This window comes from Helicoverpa armigera, chromosome 27, assembly GCF_030705265.1.
Source record: "Helicoverpa armigera isolate CAAS_96S chromosome 27, ASM3070526v1, whole genome shotgun sequence".
Lineage (NCBI taxonomy): Eukaryota > Metazoa > Arthropoda > Insecta > Lepidoptera > Noctuidae > Helicoverpa > Helicoverpa armigera.
This window is the reverse complement of record NC_087146.1, coordinates 4,518,029-4,541,383: the sequence shown is the minus strand read 5'-3', so window position 1 is coordinate 4,541,383 and position 23,355 is coordinate 4,518,029. Positions and strand designations below refer to the sequence as shown.

The 23,355-nt window shown below is 36.4% G+C and overlaps 1 protein-coding gene across 6 annotated transcripts in view; it reads left to right on the top strand.

Annotated features, from left to right (window-relative positions):
* LOC110384610 (transcription factor CP2) overlaps positions 1 to 23,355 on the top strand; it is a 41,705-nt gene that overhangs the window by 15,475 nt on the left and 2,875 nt on the right. For all 6 annotated transcript variants that reach the window (XM_064042156.1, XM_064042154.1, XM_064042155.1 and 3 more), the window contains 15 exons: positions 192 to 288; positions 618 to 713; positions 1,100 to 1,199; positions 1,703 to 1,847; positions 2,292 to 2,393; positions 2,837 to 2,944; positions 3,576 to 3,710; positions 4,263 to 4,382; positions 4,934 to 5,004; positions 18,914 to 18,975; positions 19,400 to 19,445; positions 20,382 to 20,469; positions 21,099 to 21,214; positions 21,571 to 21,645; positions 22,870 to 22,999. In XM_064042156.1, coding sequence (XP_063898226.1) covers positions 192 to 288; positions 618 to 713; positions 1,100 to 1,199; positions 1,703 to 1,847; positions 2,292 to 2,393; positions 2,837 to 2,944; positions 3,576 to 3,710; positions 4,263 to 4,382; positions 4,934 to 5,004; positions 18,914 to 18,975; positions 19,400 to 19,445; positions 20,382 to 20,469; positions 21,099 to 21,214; positions 21,571 to 21,645; positions 22,870 to 22,999 — 1,491 coding nt within the window. The remainder of the gene's footprint in view (positions 1 to 191; positions 289 to 617; positions 714 to 1,099; positions 1,200 to 1,702; positions 1,848 to 2,291; positions 2,394 to 2,836; positions 2,945 to 3,575; positions 3,711 to 4,262; positions 4,383 to 4,933; positions 5,005 to 18,913; positions 18,976 to 19,399; positions 19,446 to 20,381; positions 20,470 to 21,098; positions 21,215 to 21,570; positions 21,646 to 22,869; positions 23,000 to 23,355) is intronic.

Here is a 23,355-nt window from a genome sequence, read left to right as displayed (position 1 = left end):
ATAAGCATCGGCAAGGATATTGAGCCCAGACCTTCACTTGCGCAGAAGTGATTTATTGGTTTATTGCCTTAAGTGTACAGTGCGCAAAGCGATCCCCACTCTTCCGCCGAGAGCTCAATATCCGTGCCGATAACTATATCGTCAAACTAATTTCAGTACCTCCTACAGTTTGGCTAATTCCTTTCACACAGATCACGAGCATGGTGGTGGACAGCAACCGCGATGCCATGGAAGAGGGCAGCTGTCAGCAGTCCCCCCCACATAACGGGAATATGATCGTGCAACATGGTGAGTAGCGCCACGTTGGTCCACTTAGTGATACGGGCATATGAGCGCTAGATGGCGTGTTCTAGATCACACAAAGAACATTTACAATTAACATGATTTATATTTTGATTTCAAAAAATGGGGAAAGTTTGCATGACCTGACAAACAATTGGTCCAATTTGAAAATTTCTTATGGCATTAGAATGCTACGTTATCTTTGACCTGGGATGCGTTGAAACCGCGGAAAACATCTAGTAAGAAATTCTGGAAATTTTTAGGACAAACTATTTTAATTATTATTGCTATCAAAATGTATTTAATTACTTAATATCTTTTTTGATTGATTACAGGCAGCCCAGAGAGCATGCAATGCCAGCCGACCATGCCACCAGGCACCATCGTACCCATCAACGGATATCACTCACCAAATGCTCAGGAAAACAAGAGTAAGCTAATAATATTATTTTTGGAACTATCGAGGTCGTCTGCGTCCCAGAGGCACTACGTTCAGCACACAGATAAAAAATAGCTGCTTAAAATCTTCTTCGATAAATGTTCTGTCCAGCATTGAAATATTTTTCATATCGAACCAATAATTTGTGCATGTTTAAAATATGCAATTAAAGCTGATTGTCTGCAGCCAGCTTTAAAAACCGGGAGGGAGTTTCAAGGCTCATTGCTATAGGGCTTAGAATGACTCTAAAACCTCAGTCACTTCTGGATCCCTTTGCTTATTTTATTTGATTATTTGCAAAACCGGTAACCGGTAACTCTTTCGAAAATTCCCGCTTGGTCCTGAAATGACCCCCTATTTATTTCTTCAACACAACAGATGCAGGATTGCTGATGTGTTCTCCCGTGGGCTCGCTGGACGGGTTCCTCCACTCGCCCATACAGACACGCTCCGAACCCAGCTTCAAGGATGATACCAGGTAACCAGCGTAATTTCAAAATAAAACTATCAGCAATAGAAACATATATAATTTGGTGAAAAGTAACTTAGAACGACAGGAAATCCAGCTTTCAAGTAAAAAAACTAATCTAAGTCAGTTCATCTGATTTAAGAGTTACGGTGTCACAGATACATACATATTATTATGTATCAGTCAAACTTATAACAGCGCTCGGGCTTTTTGCGTCGTTTAATCTTCGTGTATTTAGAATATACGTAATTGCCAATGTAATTTTGCAGAGACGACAATTTCTTAATTTCCACAGCAAAAAGCTTTACGACTTTTTTACGCTTGGACGCCTATTAGTCAGAAGCCAGGGAGTTGACGACTAATTTTATCCAAAGAATATATTGTTTTCAATAATTATGAAATCAAGTCGCTGAAATAAATAATACTAGTATTTTCAATAGAACGATCTCTGGCTGAAAACCTAACCCCATTTTACCGATATTCTGACCCAAAAAATATATTTTTCCCTTCAGATTCCAATACGTCCTAGCAGCAGCGACATCTATAGCCACTAAACAGAACGAGGAGACGTTGACGTATCTGAACCAGGGTCAGCCGTATGAGATCAAACTCAAGAAGTTAGGAGATCTGTCGCATTATAAGGGGAAGATTTTGAAGGTATATTGTTTAATTTATTGTCAACTAGCTTTAGTTAACAGTATTATCCGTTTCCGAGGAATTACTTCGCGCTACAAAAAGGACATGAGCTATCTAAAATTGACGAATTTTTCAAATCCAAACAGTAATTCCTGAGATTAAGCGCGTTCAAGCAAACATACAAAAAATTTTCTTATTCTTCATTATTTTGCATAGATAAGCTACAATAGCATTAAGAATTAAGAAGTATATTCATTTATTTGTTCTTCGCACACCCTAAAAATCTACATAAAGCCTTCTTCGATACATGGAAATTAGACCCTTGCTAACTGAAATAAGCGCCATCAAACAAACACCGAGTACTATTTTGTGCAATGTCTTTTTCTGTCATGCATTTACTGTGCACATAAATAGTTAAGTAATAAATAATATTAACAAACTAACAAAATAATTCTGTTGTTATAGAGCGTGATCAAAATCTGTTTCCACGAGCGTCGCCTTCAGTATATGGAGAGAGAGCAAATTGCGCAGTGGCACAACGAGAGACCCGGAGAGAGAATTGTGGAGGTAAATAATCTATAATTTAATAAAAAAAAAATTAAAGAAACAGTAAATGATGGATTAATAAGTATCAAAATAAGTGCCTACTTAAATGGAGTATACGTTGACAATGATTGGGGTGTTTTTCTAGTGTAGATGTTTTATCTCACGAAAGCGGATGAGCCATACTTGTGTATGTAAATAAACACGCACTTTGTCTGTATATGGCTCACACGCATTCGTGAAATAAAAGATCTGATTCACTCCATTATATTTTAGCTAAGATTTAACCAAAATGATCATGATCAAGTTTAGTAATTTTTTTTATAGTGTAAACCAAACCATAACTGATCAAATTGACAGAGCGATTTGGCATTTTTTTTTTCAACTAAAGCCTATAAGAAGCATTGGTAAATTACTTTTTAACCCAATCAACACTCTTACCACAAAATATGTTGTTTCTCCCACAGGTGGACGTCCCTCTCTCATACGGAGTGATTCGCGTGGAACAGCCGGCTTGTCTGAACGCTCTGCATGTCTTCTGGGACCCCACTAAAGATGTCGGCGTTTATATCAAGGTATGTTAACTTGTTCTTTACTAAAATGCATAGCTATAATATTAAAATAATGAGGAAACGTTTTTTCGTTTGGTTTGAGTCTGTTGTTTTTACCCTAAAGGGTCCAAAATTACTGAACTGATTTCTTTTTTACTATGGGGAAGCTAGACTCTTCCTGAGTATCATAGGCTAACTTTTTATCCGTATGTGGTAAATAGTTCCCTAAAGATGCTGTGTTTCTACCTATCCCGCGGTTTCACCTCCGAATCTCGCGGCAACCACATCCCATACCCGGTTAAAATATAGGTTATATTACTCGGAAAAGTAAAGCTTCCCAACAGTGAAAGATTTTTTCATATCCATTACTTTCTGAACCTTCAGGGTACAAAAACAGATCTCCATAATTGAGTGTATATGGGTTAGTAAATGAGTCGATTTAGACCCAGGTTCACCGATAACATAACGTCCGTTTTAAAACAACTGTTTAATTTGAAAATTGTAGGTAGATACGTGAAAATTCAAAGTAGTACATAGTTGTTTTAAGATGACTATAAATATGTTGTCAATGAACTTGGACTGCTTAGACACTCAAAGTATAGTTTAATTAGAGATAGTTAAACATTCTTTTTATTCACAAAACACCCATTTTCAGGTGAACTGCATATCAACAGAATTCACAGCCAAGAAGCACGGTGGTGAGAAGGGCGTCCCCTTCCGCATACAGGTGGAGACTTACCTCGCTAGCGACGAACATAATAGGCTGCATGCGGCTGCTTGCCAGATTAAGGTAACTAGTTAACCGATTTCCCTAAAAGAAGGATGATTCGGCTGTTTATCACACTTGAACGTTCGTGTGTGCATATAATTGCTATGTGAAGGATTTTGGTAGAAATTAGCATTAATACCTATAGCTAATGACTTAGATAGATATACAGGCAAGTTTTTATCCAGACGCGAAAAACTTGGCTTGTATACTGGTGTACATAGATCATCATCCTCCGAGCCTTTTCCCAACTATGTTGGGGTCGGCTTCCAGTCTGACCGGATTCAGCTGAGTACCAGCGCTTTACTGGTGTACATAGATATCACATAATATATAGTTGTAGTACACTTATGTTGCTAACAAAAGACATGGAGATATAATTTGTCTTCAGAATCACACTAAACATCCTGTTTATAATTGTATAATTTCGTATTTATTATTTTGTTTCTCTAAAGTAGATCACTTAAAACGCTCTAAAAACTAATATATTATTGCGCATCCCTGCGCAAAGTTGCGCATCATTGCGCAAAACTACAAAAGTTGCGCAAAATCCTGACCTAACTCTTTTTTCACCAGGTATTCAAACTGAAAGGAGCGGACAGGAAACACAAGCAGGATCGCGAGAAGGTCATGCGCAGACCTCGCACTGACTTGGAGAAGTACCAGCCAGGGTGTGAAGCTACTGTTCTTACTACGGTGAGAAATCCTTTTTTTGTCTAGCCGTTTCCTATGTACATTTTGCGCAAAATAACTTTTTAATTCTGAAGTTAGGTATTTAACTCCTTGAGCATTATTCCTTACAGATATTTTCAAAGTTAAAGGTTTTTTTTCATAAAGACCTATTACGGGTTCTTACTAAACGTCACTAGCTAAGTGCACGGTCTTAAACAGTGCCATACATAAGACAGTCTCCATACATAAGACTCGCCTATGTATGGAGAAGAACCGTCAAGAAACTTCACAGACACTGTCGAATAGCTTTGCTAGTCTGAAGTATGAAAAAATATAGACTAAATACAAATGGCTAACTTTAGAATTGCAAAGTTACGTAACTCGAACCGTACCTATGTTCGTTAGCATCCAAAGTCAAAGTCAAATCATTTATTTCATTTAGACTTTACAAGCACTTATGAATGTCAAAAATATAAATAAAGATTGTAGTTCTCCATTCTAAAAGTAGTGTACTATGGAGAAGAACTAACTAGATAATTTAGATGTGTTACTTGAATAATTATATTTGTTGACAGCTGTCAAACGATGCTCTGATGCCGCCGCCATCTTTGGTGACCACCTCCCCACCGTACTCGCCTGAAATGTGGTAAGTTTTATTTAATTTTTAATTATCTTCAGCCAGTGGTATCACCTGCATCTTGTGGGAACTACTTCGCGCATCAGGATAAAAAAAATGCCTCTAGCTTCGACACATGATTTTTTTTTAACGACGTCAAAAATCATCAAATGACCCCTCCCGCTGTGGGTTAGCAGCGGTGAGGGAGTGTCAGACTCTTACTGACTGAAAACTGTCGTGTTCCGTCGTAGGCCTTTTATGTGCCAGGGCCGCGGTAACTCGCACAAACAATCCCGCAGCCCTCGATACATGGGCTACGCAACACTTTAGATTCTATAATATAGATATTTGATCAGCGATAAGTCTAAGCGACCATGGGCCGCATGCAACCGATTGTGAAGAAATTTTGGTAAGTCTTTCAACGCAATGCAAACTGTGTATTAAGGCCTGAATCATATGAAGTTTGCTGCCTCATCAAAAAGTCAAAGTCGTGGTGGCCTAGTGGGCAAAGAACCAACCTCTCGAGTATGAGGGCGCGGGTTCGAATCCAGGTCAGGCAAGTACCAATGCAACTTTTCTAAGTTTGTATGTACTTTCTAAGTATATCTTAGACACCAATGGCTGATAAAAAGGTGAAGGAAAACATCTTGAGGAAACCTGGACTATATAGTCTGAAATCACCAACCCGCATTGAGCAAGCGTGGTGATTAATGCTCAATCCTTCTCCGTGTGAGAGGAGGCCTGTGCCCAGCAGTGGGACGATAAATAGGCTGCAACTAACTAACTAACTAACTTGCTGCCTCATGAAATAGTACCATTTTATTCATACTAGGTGGTGTATGCAGGATTTTTAACACTTATACCTGCCAAGAATATCAGAATCACAAGGCAAAAGCAAAAGTACTGTAGGACCGGGAGACAACTCGCTTGCTCAAATGAAAAACTGATTTAATATCACGACGTTTATTGTTCGAGTTCGAGAGGTGAAGACACATACTTCAATATAAAAATCCTAATCTATTCTTTTTATAGAACGCATTTAAAATGATTGTCCGGACAGTACCAAATATATCTAATGAATAAAACCTTACACAAAAGAGTTTCTAACTAAATGCGTTACAGTACACATCAACATAATGTTTTTATATCCTTCTTTCAGAGATATCTTATTATAAGACACGGATGTAATTTTCCATAAACAAACTAAACTAAGGCATATTAATGACTTACGCGTCACGGATATCAATTTCTCTCAATTGCTAAGACAGTTGATATTTATTCGTCATATCAATGTTAATTACTACTAAGTTTTTTTCTGAGAATTCCACGAATTAGTCATTTATTAGGATTACTTGCATTTAGAATCTCGACGTAATGTATCCATTTGTAAAAATATTACATTGATAAATAATAAATAAGTAAATATCAAACTGGCTACCGTTGGAAGAGATTACTGTAAAAAATAAGCATTAAAACATCAAGAATTTATTACATAAAAAGAAACTGAACAATGCGTTGCGCAATTTGCGCTATAGTAAAAATGACAAATTCAAATAAATATATAGATTTTGGGTTAAATATACAAGTATGTTTTAATTGAAAACGTCATGAAACGTCAAGCTTGCAATTTATACTAGGTATGTCACATGTTAAGAATTTAGAACAATAAATAACAATTGGTGTCATGTGAGGACAATCATGTCTTAACCAAATGTTATAGAACCTGTCACCTACAGTTTATTGGTTCAGCCAGCGGTTTCCATCCCTTGGGAACTAATTCCCGCACATAGATAAAAAGTAGCTTTTAGTATTCTTCGATAAGTGGTCTATCTAACTATGAAATATCTTTTCTAATCGTTCTAGTAGTTTCTGAGATGAGCGCGTTCATGCAAACAAACTCCTCAGTTTTATATTATAATACCTACTTTTACTATTATTTATTTAGTGTGATTGTAGCGATTTTCGAATTAGGATAACTTTGAAATCAAAAACCTTATTACTCTTTTGGTAAAAACGTGCTGGCTATTTAATCTTTGCCTTGAAATTCGCAAAATCTAGAACGTACTATCTGTCTAATATTATCAGTCCTTCACCTAAATACTGCAATAAAAACAAGAGTTTTTATCAAGTGTTTATTTACTTTCAATGCTAGAATTTGCGATAACCATACTTCAAAAAAATATGCTTAGTACTCAAACGAAAGGCTCCGAAATTATTGAACCAATTTGAAAGAATGATTCTCTGTTGTGAAGTCCCTGGATGACATAGGCTAGGTACCTATATTTTATCCGAACACAGGAAATGACGAGGAAGGAACCGTGGAGAACAACTAGTCATATCTTACTAATATCATCATGAAGTGGAAAGATTTTTTTTTTGTTTGTGTGCTCCCTAAAGACTCCGAAACCAATCACTTCCACTATTGAAAAGCTACATTATCCCCTAGTAACATAGCTTATATTTTATCCGAAGTACAGGAAGTTTCTTCCTCAATACTAAACAATAAACTACATAATGAAATTCGCCTTCAAACAAACGAGCTGAAGTTATGTGACCTCTGTCAATAGATATCTGTGCCTAGGAACCTAGGTATAATATAGGAAGCTAGGCCACGACCTAGTCTAAGTAGTGGTCATTGGTCAATAATTTAGATTTTAATATAGGAAGTTGTCTTCCTGATTATTATAAAGCGTTGAAAGTGATGTACTTTTGTCCATGGTCTGCTGAAAACGTCCTTTACTAGAGAAAGGCCTTCCTAGGTTGAACTTTTTTTTTTAATTTATTGCCACGAGACCAATCAAAATCAATAAAGAAAGATTTAGTTAGCCCGCTGATTGAAAAAGCTTATAGCTATTCTGAGTTACCGCTTGCGTAACATTGTTAGTTTCCCCGGGACGCAGGTGAAAGAAACCATTGGCATAACCTATAAGTGATTTCATAAAAGATCATGTTACAAAGTTTTCGTTGAATTTTCATGATGGCAACAAATCATGATTTGGCCATTTAGTAAACACATCATTTATAATTACTTCCAACGGTTTCAATTTAAATTAGGTGTTTCACATTCTGAAGACCAATTTAGCCGTGTGTAGTTGATTTAAATATATGGGTGGAAAATGCCGGTAGATTCCTTATATCAATTTTAATTTTGTAATTATTTACCGCGGCAGAAAACTAGAATTATCACGTTTCCATATTCAAAACCAAAACAAAATAATAGTGTTGGGACACTACACAAAAAACCGTAAATTACCGCAAAAAAATATCGACATTACAACATCACTAGTGAGTACGTGCACTATAAAAATAGCCCATCAACTGAGTCCCCTTTGGCCGCTAATTGAATGCTAGCCCTATTACGTGTAATTAGTATGCTTGGTTCAATGGCGGACAATTGCCTCCCTTCGTGTTACGTACCGAGCTAACTATGGAGTTGGATAAAATTGAAAATAGGGACATGTTTAACTGAAAATATAGGCCAGTACAACGAGTATTGAGAAATTGAATTACCAAATATTAAATGAGAAGAATTTGTTTGCAAATAACCAAGTATTTAGTTATTACAACGTATGTAACAAAGTATTATTTTTTTAAGTCATACATTTTCGTTATGTTACAGTTTTCCGCCTTAAAAATCAAAAGATCTTAGGGTCTCCATTATTTACTGAGAAGTATTGACACAAGGATCAGGTAGTGTAGAAGCGAGATGCAGGCTTTGCTCAGCTGTGGGAAATGATAAGCTAATTGTAATAAGTAAATAAATAATTGACCTTTTTGAAAAATAAACTTTTTGATTTATCTTGATGACAAATGAAAACCTAATCAAAACTAACAGCGCTGATCTGAACAACTTGCTAGGTGCAGTATAGCGTGATTGTCATACCAGTTCGCATGGTAGCATGCGATGTACGAGTATATCTGCATGCAGCGCGAATTAATAAAGGAGGTTTTTCTACTGTTTTTATCTTTTTGTGTTACGTAATTACCGTCTGTAGCACGCAATTTTGTATGGTGAAAATAAATACGACTCGGTCTTTTAATTTATGGAGTGTTGAATTACGATTTCTTGTTTATTTTTACATAATTTTAGTCAAGTATATATTCTATAGCAAAATAAACCGCTTCTAATGTAATTTTGACCTTAATCCTCTTTCAATATACATCCATACCTTAACCGTCAGTACCATTTCCTTTCAAAAATCATACGACTAACTAAAAATACATCCTCACTACAAAGGTCAGTGGCTGACCACAAAAGCGCCATCAAAAGCCTATTCATCATCATATTATTACACAACCTGGCATCCATTCATACAAGACCACGGAGTAAGGACAGATGAACGGAGATGCTATAAAGCGGTCAGGCGCCTCCTTCTAGGTCCAAATTTTGATAGGTGTCACGATAAGGTACAGTTCGGGTTCTTTGAGTCTTCTTTCAACAATATCCGATATTACAAAAAATGAGCGGGTTCCAAAGAGGGCGTATAAGGGTGGAGACAGTAATGTCCCTCGTCTCCCGAAAACTCGCATTGGCGACGCCAATTTCTTAGTCAATTTCCGTTATGGCACCTCCGCTTGTTATTTTGTACTCCATGTCCAAGACGTTCGAAGTCAGTCGACCCCATTACTGTAAATTGTACTCAACTATATTTAGAACGGATCTATATGCTTCGAGAGAACTCGTTCTAACTGGATTAGAAGAGGATGTAATGGTAATGTAAGCTGAAGCTGTTTGTGACCTGTCAAGTGGCTAACCTTTGACTTTGAATTTTGTACGTTGTAGGCGGTGGCTGTCATGTAAGGAGATTAGCCAACAGCGCAGCACATATTATAGTGCTCAAGCATTTGTGCAGACACAGGTGCACTCACTATTCCTTCACTCTCATAGCCCGACGGGACGGCAATACGACACGACATTAACGTGCGGTGGATATTGTAAATGAAGAAAATTGTCTAAATCAGCTCTTTATGGTGTGGTTTCAATATTTTCCACAAAATATTATACACAAATACGTCTTTGAGGACACCTAAAATATGTTCCTAACCAAAATAGAAAATCTGGTTTACGGGGTGTCCTGCGTGAGCGACGAACGCGACGCGACGCGACGCAACACGGCGCGACGTAATGCGACGCGATGCTATACGCGACAAATGTCCTGCGTGGTTTTGGTCATTACTTCTCAAATCAGTTAGAAATACAGTAAAATTTTGCTTGGAATTTCATATTTAAAGTACAGACTTTTAAAAAAATATCGTAAAAAGCACAGAAAGAAAACAAATATAATATTTTTACAAAGAAACACATTTGGTGAGTTCCATAATTTATATAAAAAATTAAGACCATAACGTAATTCGTGGTGTCGCGTCTGGTCGCCCTCAAAACAAGTTCGCGTTACGTCGCGTCTCGCCGCAGACTGTCACATAGGCCGCATGTAGGGAATGCCGTAGAGTTGATCGCGTTCGTCGCGTTTGCAGCGTCGCGTCGCGTCGCGTTCGTCGCTCACACAGGACACCGCGTTATATTATTCTAGTAGGAAGTTGTCTTGGAGATGTCAACTCATCATGCTATCAGAAAACATGAAACTGATATTTCCTTATAAGATTGCTATACAGTGGAATATTTTTAAGACTTTTTCCTGTATCTTTTCATTATTTAAAAGCAAAGAAAAACGGTCTGTTAATATTACTTCGCATTTGGTCTTGCACCTGAGAAAAAGTGGTCTTCTTTGCAATTTGCTGGTTCTTTGTTGCATCTATAGTCTAACTAACCTTTTAATCAAGTCGTTTTACTCCTCTCATATTATAGTTAGTAAGTTCCCCATCAAGTACCGAAGTTAATAATGAAAGTTCGTTGACTTTTGAACCTTTGCTCTGAAACCATCAAGCGTCAACACAAACATTTCATTATGCAATACGATTCTAAAACCGCATCGCTAATCCGGTGCTATTTCTGTCCTGTTCTTGCGTTTAGTGTACTCTGTCGTAACCTATAGTGGCACGGTTCGTGATTCGCTACGTATAAAGTCCACCATTTTGTTACAAAAATGTCAAAGTCCTGTTAAGCAGTACCTACATGGCCACCTAGACTAAACTGTGAGATGATATACCAAAAAAGAAAAATGTAATATTATAAGAGGAAACATTTCTTTGTTTGCAGCCTAAACGCTCCGAAACTACTGAACTGATTTGAAAAATTCTTTTACTGTTGCAAAGCTACATTATCCCTAAGTAACTTAGGCTACATATTATCCCGGTAAGGGCAGTAGTTCCCACCGAAACGGCTAGTAGATAACCTATATATGTATGTATGTAGAATGCAGGGTCTAGTCAGGTCGTTGACTTTCATGGTTAGCTGCTTATGCAATACCTGTGTTCTAGTTACGTGCAAAGTTAGTGCTGAGTACATTTTCATGCGACTATGAACTCACTTTGAAGTACGTCTAGATGATTAAGACACAGGGACTTCAGGACCCTCACGTATTTGGAAAAAGGCTAGGCACAGAACAAGTAATGTTCGACCGTTAATGTAAACCTGAAAGCTTCAAAATTACAGAACCGATTTGAAAAAATATTTTACTGTTAGGAAACTAGAACTAGGGTTAGACTGGAAGCCGACCCCAACATAGTTTGGGAAAAAGGCTCGGAGAAAAGAACTGTTAGGAAACTGAACTATGCCCGATTAACAATGGATTTGGTCCGGTTACGGGAAATAGTTCCCACGGGACGGAAGAACAGCTAGTCGATAGCGAGCCGATTACATGGTTTTCACCCGGAAAAATTCAGTTCCCAAATAATACAAGTAAACTTCCAGCAAACGTCTAGAAACACAAAGTCAGATATATCAGCAAAACGAACTGATAGACGTATAATTGCCACACCAGTTTTGGGAGTTTAAACTGCAAATGGCCGACGAAAAATCAGCTCAAATCCAGTTTACAAATATCAAATGCAATTTGCCGCTTGCATGCAGTTCGGACGCGTATCCACTAAGGATTGCTAACAAGACAGTTGAAGATCACAATTTAATGCTCCAAACTCAAACTCAAAAACGTTTATTGAAATTAGGCTGACAAATCAGTACTTTTCGAACGTCACAAAACAAAAGACAGTCCCCAAAACGCCCTTCACCACTTCCTGTGTGTTTTTGCTGGGAAGAAGAAGTGGCGCAACAAACTCCCCAGCAATACAAAACATGTTCGAAACTAGACTTGTTAGGCCAGATGCCTTCTCAGATGCAGATGATTCATATTAAGTTTGTTTTCAAGTGTATTCAGGTATTCTGGCTTTCATGTTGTTTTGGTTTAGCGTAGTTCATAAGAAGTTGTGTAATTTGTTATTCCAAAATTTATATAGATCATTAGAATAAGTAGGTATTATATCCGCATCATAGGCTTACTAATCAGTCTCACTAAAAAAAAATACTAAGTACTTTCCTTTTTCCCCCGTTTTTAGAATGTGGTGAATATGTATAAAAGCGTAACGTATTAACGAGTACTTTCTACTTTCTATATTTTAATGGACAGTCGAAAGACATAAACCCAAACTTCAGCATGAATATTTAAATGCTTACTCTTATAAACAAAAGCAAAGAAAACAAATTGTATCAGAATGTTGTTTTCACAAACAATGCAATAACGAGGTGTTGTAACACTTGACTGAGATCAGATCCTCCGTTATATCTTGGAATTCCGCCAGCTCATTGCTGATTGTTGAAAAAACTTGTTTTTCTTTTTTTGTAATGTTGTTTGTTTTTCTTGATAGCAAGATATTGTTGTAGGGATTTCTTGGCTTTGAACGTTATACCATTAGATGTTTTACGGTGTATTCTGAAGTTTTTTTGTTTAAAGCTTTCAACTGTAGTAGGCTGCTTTGGATTCTGAAACACAGAAAATTTTTCAGATTTCAGTAGAGTGTTTTTCCATAATCTACGTAAAAATACCTTTACATAATCTAATCTAATACTCATGGACTAGTAATTTTTTTTTTCTATTCTTCAATGCTAATACGTTTCTGCGATTTATTATATTATTGGTAGAATACTGAATTCACATCATATTAGTTTTCAGACCTTTTTATCTACCTATATAATAACGTCAATAACATCACAAGCCTGAAGTACTAATTACCCTCACATCGTCAGTCACAGCGCATAACCGATTAGTTTTCGCCACAAAGTCGCGTGAAGGTTGCGGTAACCAGAATAAACCACCAGCCAGTGGTTACCGGCACCCCTCGCTTCGCTAATTTATTGACACGACCGCGTTACGTGTCGCTAGTAATTATTGTTTTACTGCTAACTTAGATATAAAATAGTGTCATAAAAACTCATGCCATTATTAAGTACGTATTTTTTTAATAGCTCCTGAGTATAATAATTTAGATTGAAATTCGATACGATATTTAGCTCAATATAATTTCTCGATAAAATATTGCTATCATTGAATTGATTTGAATTACTTACATTTTAGACGTAGATTGAGGCTTGGTTTTAGTTAAATTAAAGTTTACCTCTGGATATGAAATCAAACCGAAAGGTACGCTTATGAATAACAAAATGTCAATTCTTATCTAAGTTCATAAATCTGGAGATTTTCATTTGGGAAACGAAATCTAATAATTCCTAAAATCGTCAACAATTGAAAAATAAAAACAACGTGTCCATTTAAAATAACTTTTCAGCTGCTGAAAGTTAATCCGCCTTACACTATTAAAATTCCAGCTACAATTAGAAACGTCAGCAACAAACAAGAAATATGTGAAACTATTTTCAGTGATTTATCTCCGTTAACGGCCGTATCATCACTGTGACGGAAGATATTACTGATCTCGCGTTGTCTTAGGTCCGGTAGACATAATATTATCTGTATAATAGTGTTGTTATTTATAACTATTTTAGTTGTAATGATCGTTTCATTGATTTTGATCCTAGAAATCAGTGTCATCATCATCATCCTCCCAGCCTTTTTCCCAACTATTTTGGGGTCGGCTTCCAGTCTAACCGGATGTAGCTGATTTAGAAATCAGTGTTCTTATAGTGTTTTGTTATTTATATCTATTTTAGATTAATTCATCGTTGCACTTGCATTTTAGAAATCTGTGCCCTTAGATCTATATGTAAGGATAGGTAAAGTCTGATTAGTAAGTCTAATATTTTAAAGCTAAAGAGCTCTGGAAACCAATCCCAAGATAGCCCATTTATTGAGGAAATCTATACTTAAGCCACTTCTGATCCAGATGCGCGGAGTAATTTCCACGGGACATTCGCAGACGCTAGTACGATAATATCGTATGAAAATCCATAATATTAAAAAGATCACTACCTGTCGTTCCCGGTAATCTATTGTATAGTTGATTTGCTTAAATACTAGACATAGAATTTGACATTACATATTTAATAAGGTTAATGTCAAAATTCTATCTTCTTCTTCCTGCCCTGCTCCCAATGTTATTTGGAGTCGGCGCAATATGTCATCCTCTTCCATTTTCTCCTGTCACTCGTCATACTGAAACTCACAAAATTCTATCTCTATTAAGAAATCAACACATAGAATATATAACAGTATAAATAAGAACAGCGCTAAAGTGAATTATCCAATGATAGTTATAAATACTGTCGCAATCGATGACTCGTCAATAGGAAAGTTTTGTTTGTTTGTATGTCAATACGATGACATAAAACGGCTTATCTCATTGATACGATTTCGTTAGTTCGTCATAGTCATCCTATAGATGCGTAGAAACTCTGTTTGATCGTTTATTTAGCCAACGCTTTGACGATTGGTATTCGTATGGTTTCACCCGCATCCTGAGGGAATTGCTTTAACTAGATTAAAAGTGCCCTATGTACTTACTTGCTTTCAATCAATCTTTGTATTATTTCATTTTTTTTTTAATGCTTTTCAATTATCATTAAATTGTATTAAGTAACTAATTAATCTTCTTCTAATCAGCGTTAGTTATATCGCAAATCATCAATTTTGTTGGTAAAATACCTATTGTCATTAAATGTATGAATTTATTTTCTATAGTCCAGTTGAACCATTTAACTATTACGACAACCAATTTATAACCAGCCTCATACTTTCCACACGTTGAAAATAGTTCGTTTATCGTTCTAGTTAAATCATCGTAAGTAATCAGTTCCTATCTATAGAAATCTGCCCTAAATCAAAAATTTTTAAAAATTACAATTGCTTCATATAATTTATGTCAAATATCAATATTATCGAAAAACATAACCGATCTATCTAAGATCGGTTATAGAAATTGAATTAGTTATGAAGTATCATATCATCGTTAGATCGCAACGATATGTAAACAAAATACTCAACAGTTAATCTATTTTTAGTTCATTCATTGTGTTGTTATGGCCACGACCAATCATCTAACACATTTTTAAATTAAGCCATTGAATAATATTAAATTCTTCAACTGGGTACATATCATGCTAATTTTATCCATACTTCTTGGAAATAACCTATAGAATCGGGTTGCACAAACTGGATTGCATGAGCTCGCAATAAATTGACACTCAATTGGGCGAAACCGAATAAAGCTAATATTATATCCGGTTTTATGCCGATCTGTCTAAGTTTTAAACTAATAGCACTTAGTTTTATAGAGCGCAAGCAATTAAAAACTTCCTCTACACAAATAAATCCCGTAACAGTTGAAAAAATCTAGTATAAATAAAATAAGGTTAAATATAGTTTGCGATAAATTCCGATTCAAACGAAACTAAAAGGAAAACCGAATCGATACGACATAAACATACGTGTCACAGCACTACGATGCACCGACCCGAGCCGGCCGCAGCCTCTGCGAACCGATTCCAACCGGTTTTGATCCAATCGAGGTGCGCGCCTCACTCACGACCAATCAGCGGCCATTACGCCCAGTCGTTCGCGCTCCGTCGCCTGTCACGTACTCCTTTGTTTCTCTACGACACAATTATTTTCCGCTGCTAAATCGTTGATTATTTCACTGCAAATACTCGTACCGGTGTTATCCTGTGTGTTATAACGCATCGCTGATTGTAAAAGACGTAATTCGCGATCGAAATTGCAATTTCTGCGGGCAGTTCGCTGACCAAATATGTTGGACAAGTAAAAAGGTGCTGCGAACGGTATAAGGACTTACAGCCTTGTGTTGTGGTGTACATAGTGCGAATATAATCGTGACAAATGGTTGTTGAAGCGAGCTGGGGGCCAGCTATGGTGGTTGCACGCGGGCGGGCGTACCGTGTCGGATCTGGTGCATTCATCTTCTTCAACCTGACGAGGCAGGACTATAGCTGACGAGTAAGATGCTCGTGCTCGAGCAGAGACTAAGTGCGCGGCACCTGGGCCGTGGGGTTGTGCTCAGTGCTCGCTTTTTGCACGGCGTGGAGGCCCGAGGCTGGCGAATGAAGTTTTCCCTCCTTAAAGCCGAGGTTGAGATCGAAGCTGACCCGGCGACGTATAGGGAACTAGCAAGGAGGCTGAATGCGGCTAATGTTCACGTCAGACCCGCTCGACGACCGAGATTGCTGTAAATATACATTATTTTCACTCATTTTTCCTTGTATTTCGTGTTAGAAACATCTAGGTCGTTTCTATGCTCATTATTTATGTATTTTTAGGTTGTTTTTCTTGTTAGAATGTCATAAATATGTCAAATCTTGTTACCCAAAGTAGTGTTTGTTTTGGTTTTCTTCTATACATTTACATTGGCTTGATGTCTTGTAAATCTGCCTAAAACTAGATATTTGACAACATAGAAACTGGTTTGGCACTTAGAACCAGATTTATCATGTCAGGTTTCGGAAATCTATGTGTACATAACACAATATCAATGGGTAGATACTATGTGTAGGTTGTATACCAGTCTTACCAAGGAGTATTGGGTTGCCTGGGTAACTGGGTTGAGGAGGTCAGATAGGCAGTCACTCTATGTGGTACTCGGCTGCATCTAGTTATACTTGAAGTGACCCCAATGTTGTTATAATTAACCAAGGTATCAAAAAAAAGGTATCCTAAATAGTGAAGTTTGTCCATTTCTATGGTAACGTCTGAAACTATAGTCAACATAATAAACCAAACTAGACTTTACCACAATCCTTGAAAAGAGAAAGTACTAAAATCATAGTTTCTGTGATGAAACTTCTGTACAGTTATTGTTTAAACTTCTAACAGTCCAGTTTTAGGTTTTATTCCAACATTTTAGTCATTGAAATGCGAGAAATATTAAGATAGTACTTTTAACTTCAAAAAGGTACATTAGTACTTCGTTTTTAACCCCAAACTGAACTTCTGTCAGTGGCACTATAGCTTTTAAACGGATGAACTGATTTGGATGCAGTTTTTGTAGTTTAAAGTCAGTCTACCTCCTTGTATATGTTTTATCAAAATCAGTCCTGCCTATTCCAAGTTATTGTCCGTTTTTCATAAGACATCGTATAAAACCCTTCAACATAATATAAGTTAGTATAGCCACATTGTCTATGTGACCTGCATCATTTGATTTGACCCTGAAGTCAATCAATTTGACCTGCATTCGCTCTGGTATTTTTGGTTCATTAAAGTATACTGTACATGTATATATTCCTACTGCTGTTGAAGGAAGGCTTTGGGCCGTATTATAATTTTCTAACCATATCTCTTCATGTTCCACCAGCAGTTTCATTGTACATCCAATGGGGATTACTTTGCGCATCTGTATAAAAAGTAGCCTATAACCATCTATACTAATATTATAAAGCTGAAGAGTTTGTTTGTTTGTTTGGAACTACTGGTCCGATTTGAACAATTCTTTCGGTGTTAGATAGCCCATTTATCGAGGAAGGCTATAGGCTTTTTATCCGGGTTTGTGCAGAGGTTCCCACGGGATGCGGGTGAAACCGCTGGCAGAAGCTAGTCCTTGATAAATTGGCTATCTAACACTGAAATAATTTTCAAAATTGCTTCAGCCGTTTTTATTATGAAAGCATAACAAATAAACTTACATTTGCAATTATAATATTACTTTACACTTAAGTAGATATGTTATAAGCCTCTTTCATAACCATGTTCAGTTTTATTCATATCCTTATCACAAAATAGATTATGTACTATTATTATCTCTTATTTATTTCCTGAATTACAATGACTATATTTACTTACTACAATACATATAACATATCTATACTCCATTTAAGTGGGCACTTAACTAGAGGTAAAAAAATCTTAATAGGACTTTTTCCACAAATACATAGGTACAAAACAAGTAAAAAATGTTTCAATGGACTTACATTTCATTGCTTATTTATATACGTATAATAGATTGTTGAAAGGTTCTTCTAGCTAACCTACAGACAGACATGTGTTGCTGGGGAGTTTGTTGCGCCGCTTCTTCTTCCCATCAAAAACACATCGGAAGTGGTGAAGGGTGGGTGTTTTGGGGGCTATCTTTTGTAAATTTCTGACGTTTGAAAAGTGCTGTTTTGCAGCCAAGTTTTGAATAACTAAACGATTTTTATACAGCCATTCTCAATATTTTACTTTTAAATGTTACATTTTATTTTTAAATGAAGGATTTTATATAAAAAGTCAAATCAAGATTGCTTATCTTTACTTTAGTGCGTACTCAAATGGATTATAAAGTTATTTTATCTACAAAAACAATGTTTATTATAATTGAGGACAATTATTACATTTAGAAATTGCGTAATCTGATAACTGACCTACCTTAATTTTTACTTTTGTTGTAACTTGTTTTTGGGAACTTTTTTCAGGACCAGGATAAAATATAGCCTAGGTTACTCGGGGATAGTCTAGCTTCCCAACAGTAAAATAATTTTTCAAATCTGTTCAGTAGTTTAGGAGCCTTTAATACGCACAAACAAGAATCTTTACCCTTTACTATTAGTATAGATTAGTATGATGATGATTTAATATTAAATAATATATTTTCTTTGTTGCAGTGTGGCCCCCAAGGCTGTAGCAAGCCCAATAGTGGTCAACAAACCAGTTCTACCACACAATGGTAAGTCTTACATACTGCTGGACACATTTATCTAATTTCTAGAGGGCTCATCATTCTAAGTATGTAGCTCTAGTAGTTTAAGCCTGCGGTTTCACCCGCATGCCAAGGGAACAACATACACACCATTTGGGTAGACATTAACTAAATATAAACAATTTGATATGACTTTTTATTTAAAAGCTCAGTTTGAGTATAAAATATGGCTAAAAATAAATGTAAATACAACAATAACAGTAACTTGATTAATTTAATGATTATTTAAGCATTACTTTATTTGTTTATTATGTATTTGTATAAAAAGTCCTATGTTTACCTAAGTGCCTACTCAAATGGAATATACCTCCCTGAAAGGGGCTGGAGCAAGATGATATTCAACTCTTCTCTCTTTTAGTATTCAAAATTAATTGTATTTATTTTGTTTCAGCAATTCTTGCCGCCAACAATCAAATGAAGCCGTCTTATTGCCAAGAGTAAGTTTCTCTTTATTATAAAGTAGCTTTTTCCCGCGGTTTCACCCGCATCCTTATGAGACATTATTAACCGGGAAGATACTTATCTCTTGCCGGTTCAATAAAGGAACCACTTCCCTTTACTATTTTTACATAAATAAAAAATTACCTACATGTTATTATGAAAATTTACTGCCAAATTTCATCAAAATCCATTCAACCATTTTTGCTTGAAAGTATAACAAACACACACTCAAAATTTCGCCCTTATAATATTAGTGTGTTTAGTGTAGTTTTTCAAACTCCCATCTAAATCTTAGTACTCAAGTATAACGTTACAAGGAAAACCAGTTTTTTCAAGATACACATACAAATAAAAAGATACTGTTTATACCGGGCTGTGCTTGAAGGCCGTTTGCAAACATAAATAAATATAGATTTTGGCAGCCTCTCTTATCTGTGCAGTGTTTGTATTGTTTGGGAATCGAAAGTGGAGAGATTTTGAGAAAATTTTGTATTAGACTTAGGCTTCTTTTTGTATTTTGTATTAGGCTTCTGTCTGCGGTTTTGCTTGCTTCCTGTGGGAACTACTTCATGCACCTGGATAAAAACCTATGGGCTATCTAATACTGAAAGAAATTATTAAATCAGTCCTGTAGTTCCTGAGATTAGTGAGTAGTCAAATTTCTCATCCCATGGGAACTACTTCGCGTATCCGGATCCGCTTTCCAAGATTGATATAATTTGTTAAATCGGTTCTGTAGTTTCTGAGACTAGGATATACAAAAAAGTCTTCTGCTTTATTAGTAAAATATAATTTATTTAGGTGCTCAAACAAACAAAAAACAAGCTTCCTCTTATTTGGGTATAGATTAATTAATTAATGTAATGCTCATAGGCATTGTAGGTTATGCATGTGTAGGTTATTAATTAATATTAATAATTATTTGTGTGCAGTAACGACGTGAAAGTGAACTCACCTCCGTGCCACTCGCCCGGAGCCATACTGCCTGACCTACCGCAACCCGCTGAGGATCCGGAGAAGGTAAATAACTAATAGATTAGTTACTGGGTTTATTCATATTTATCACTATAAGAAAAAATACCTTTTATGTATGACTGGCTCTTGCCTGCTGTTGCACCTGTAGAATTCCGTTGATAGGGTACCCAAAGAGCAAAACGGGATCTTATTACGACTTTTCTGTCCATCTGTCATCAGGCTGTTTCTAATGATTCGTTGCAGAAAGTATTTTCGAAGATGATGTATTTCTGTTGCCACTATAACAAATAATACTAAACTGTAGTTTAGCAACCCAACAGTGAAATAATTTTTCAAACCGGTTCGGTAGTTTCGGAGCCTTTAGGGTACAACAAAAAAACATTTTTCCTTGTTTCCTCTTTATTGTAAGACCAAACTTCCTAGCAATGCGCAGGTGTATTTTAATATGTATGTTAATTTTCTTCTTCAATATTTATGTAGTTTTGTGATCCATAATTTGTGATGTGGCAATTCTCATTTACCTTTCCCAACTGTGTAGGGGTCGACGCCAGTCAAATCAGATGCAGTTGGGTACCTCAACTCTTTTATAATAATAAGACATTTTCAGACCAAAATAAAAGATCCATAAGTTAAAATAAATTATTATTTTTATAAATAAATATATTTTGTCGCAGAGCTCCGGCCTATCAAAGGAAGCCACCTCGTCTGAGACGCAGGCGTGGCTCGCGCGTCACCGCTTCGCGCATCACGCCGCTACATTCACCAACTTCTCCGGAGCTGATCTGCTCAGGTAATGCCTGAAAATAATTTTATTTTTGTTCATTAATGTATTGGATTCACTGAGAATATCAACAGACAACAAAATGCATAAATATAAAATTAAAAAAACTCAAGAAAATATAGAAATTTTAATTCTATCAAGTAATTTCATAAGGATAATACTGTTGTAATTTTTATAAATTGGAAGAATCAGTTCACAACTTTTTTCCAGACAAATGAAATTGCATATTTACTAGGCGTTTATTGAAAATAGACTAATTGAATTAGCTCTCTTTTTCACGTCAACTATTGCAATAGACAGCACCGTCAATAACGCTCTTCACCATATCCTATTGCTATTTTAATTTTATAAATATTTGTGCTCAGGTTGTCCCGTGACGATATAATACAAATCTGCGGTTTGGCAGACGGTATTCGTCTATTCAACGCTCTACATGCCAAGTAAGTGTATATCTACTTTATTCATAAACTAAGATCATGATTGCAAATCATCATTATCTGCCCAGCCTTTTCCCCACTATGGCAGAGGGCTGATTTCCAGTCTAAACGGATGCTTCTGAGTAGCTACCTACCAGTGTGCCAATCTGACCTCAACCCAGTTACGCGGGAAACCCGATACGTATCCTTGGGTGCCACTAGTTGTCGGACATCCTGGCTTCTGACTGTCTGTAACTTGTCATGTACGGTCACCCATCCGTGGGCTGACCGCGCTGCGCCAAAAGTAGCTTAACCTTATGATCAAATTCAGTTCACAAATATCGGAGAAAAATAACGTAAATACATATAATAAATAACATAGATTTTTTATATAACATATTTTTTTCACTTTTTTAAATAATAAAAGAATATGTAATAAATTACTTTTTAATAAACAGGCTAGGCAGATTTTAATAAAGAAACAAATAGTGTATTCTATTTGAGTGACAAGCCACTAGCCAATTTGGTACACTTTCAAACTCACAGAAATAGATTTCGTTACTAGATTATTTATACCGGTCTAAATCTAGAATGTCTTCATTGTGGTGCCAAAATACTTTAGCGTTATAATTGTAATTAATTTTATTGTGTGTGTTAAGACAGGTCATGTTTGGGGTCACTTATACTAAACTTACTCGCGTCTCGCGGGAAAAATAATTGGGAGCCTATAGCCTTGCTCGATAATGGTCTATCTAACACTGAAATATTTTTTAAATGGCGCCCCATTTAAAAAAATATTTCAGTTTACCCAGTTAAAAAATGTTTCTAGCAAATAAATACATATACAAACGAACTCTAGCTTTGTAATATTCTTTATAATATGATTTTTATGTACAGAGAACCAACTCGAATATTTTTTTAACTCTTGCACTCGAATTTTCATGCATAGTACCTACCTACAGTAAATATAATGGGTCATACATAACAAATGGGTTGCCAAAAATATGATGCTTTATTCGCATTTTTCTCAAAATCCATATGAATTTTCATTTACTTATTAACCATTTTTGGACACAATTTTTGTAATAAAGGAAGAAGACAAGAAATAAAATTTTACAAGGTAATGCTAATTTCTAAAGAAACCTCTTCCAGTATGCCTGCGAAAGGAAAATGAGAATAAAAGAGATGTAGACAGCGTGTAAAGTGCAATGGAAACATAAGTCCTTCATATATTTGTTACCATTACAGACGCATAGAACCCCGACTGACAGTATACGTATGTGCAGCCGGTAGCAACATCTACAGCGCACTATATCTACACGCGTGTCGAGCCCAGGAGCTACTGCACAAGCTCAACTCGCTGCTGCATGCTTCCAAGGTAATTATACCATCCGGCTAGTCGCTTCCCAAGTGCTCAGCTGAGCACCAGTGTGCCACACGGAGTGAGAGTCTATCTGATCTACTCAACCCAGTTACCCGGGCAACGCAATACACCTTTGTTAGACAGGTGTCAAACGTACTGGCTTCTGACTACTCGTAACGACTGCCAAGGGTGTTCAATGACGGCCGGGACCTACAGTATAACGTGCGAACGAAACAGTCTTTGGTGCCCAAGATATACTTAGAAAGTACATACAAACTTAGAAAAGTTGCATCGACGTCAAAAATCATCAAATGACTCCTCCCGCTATGGGTTAGCAGCGGTGAGGGAGTGTCAGACTCTTACTGACTAAA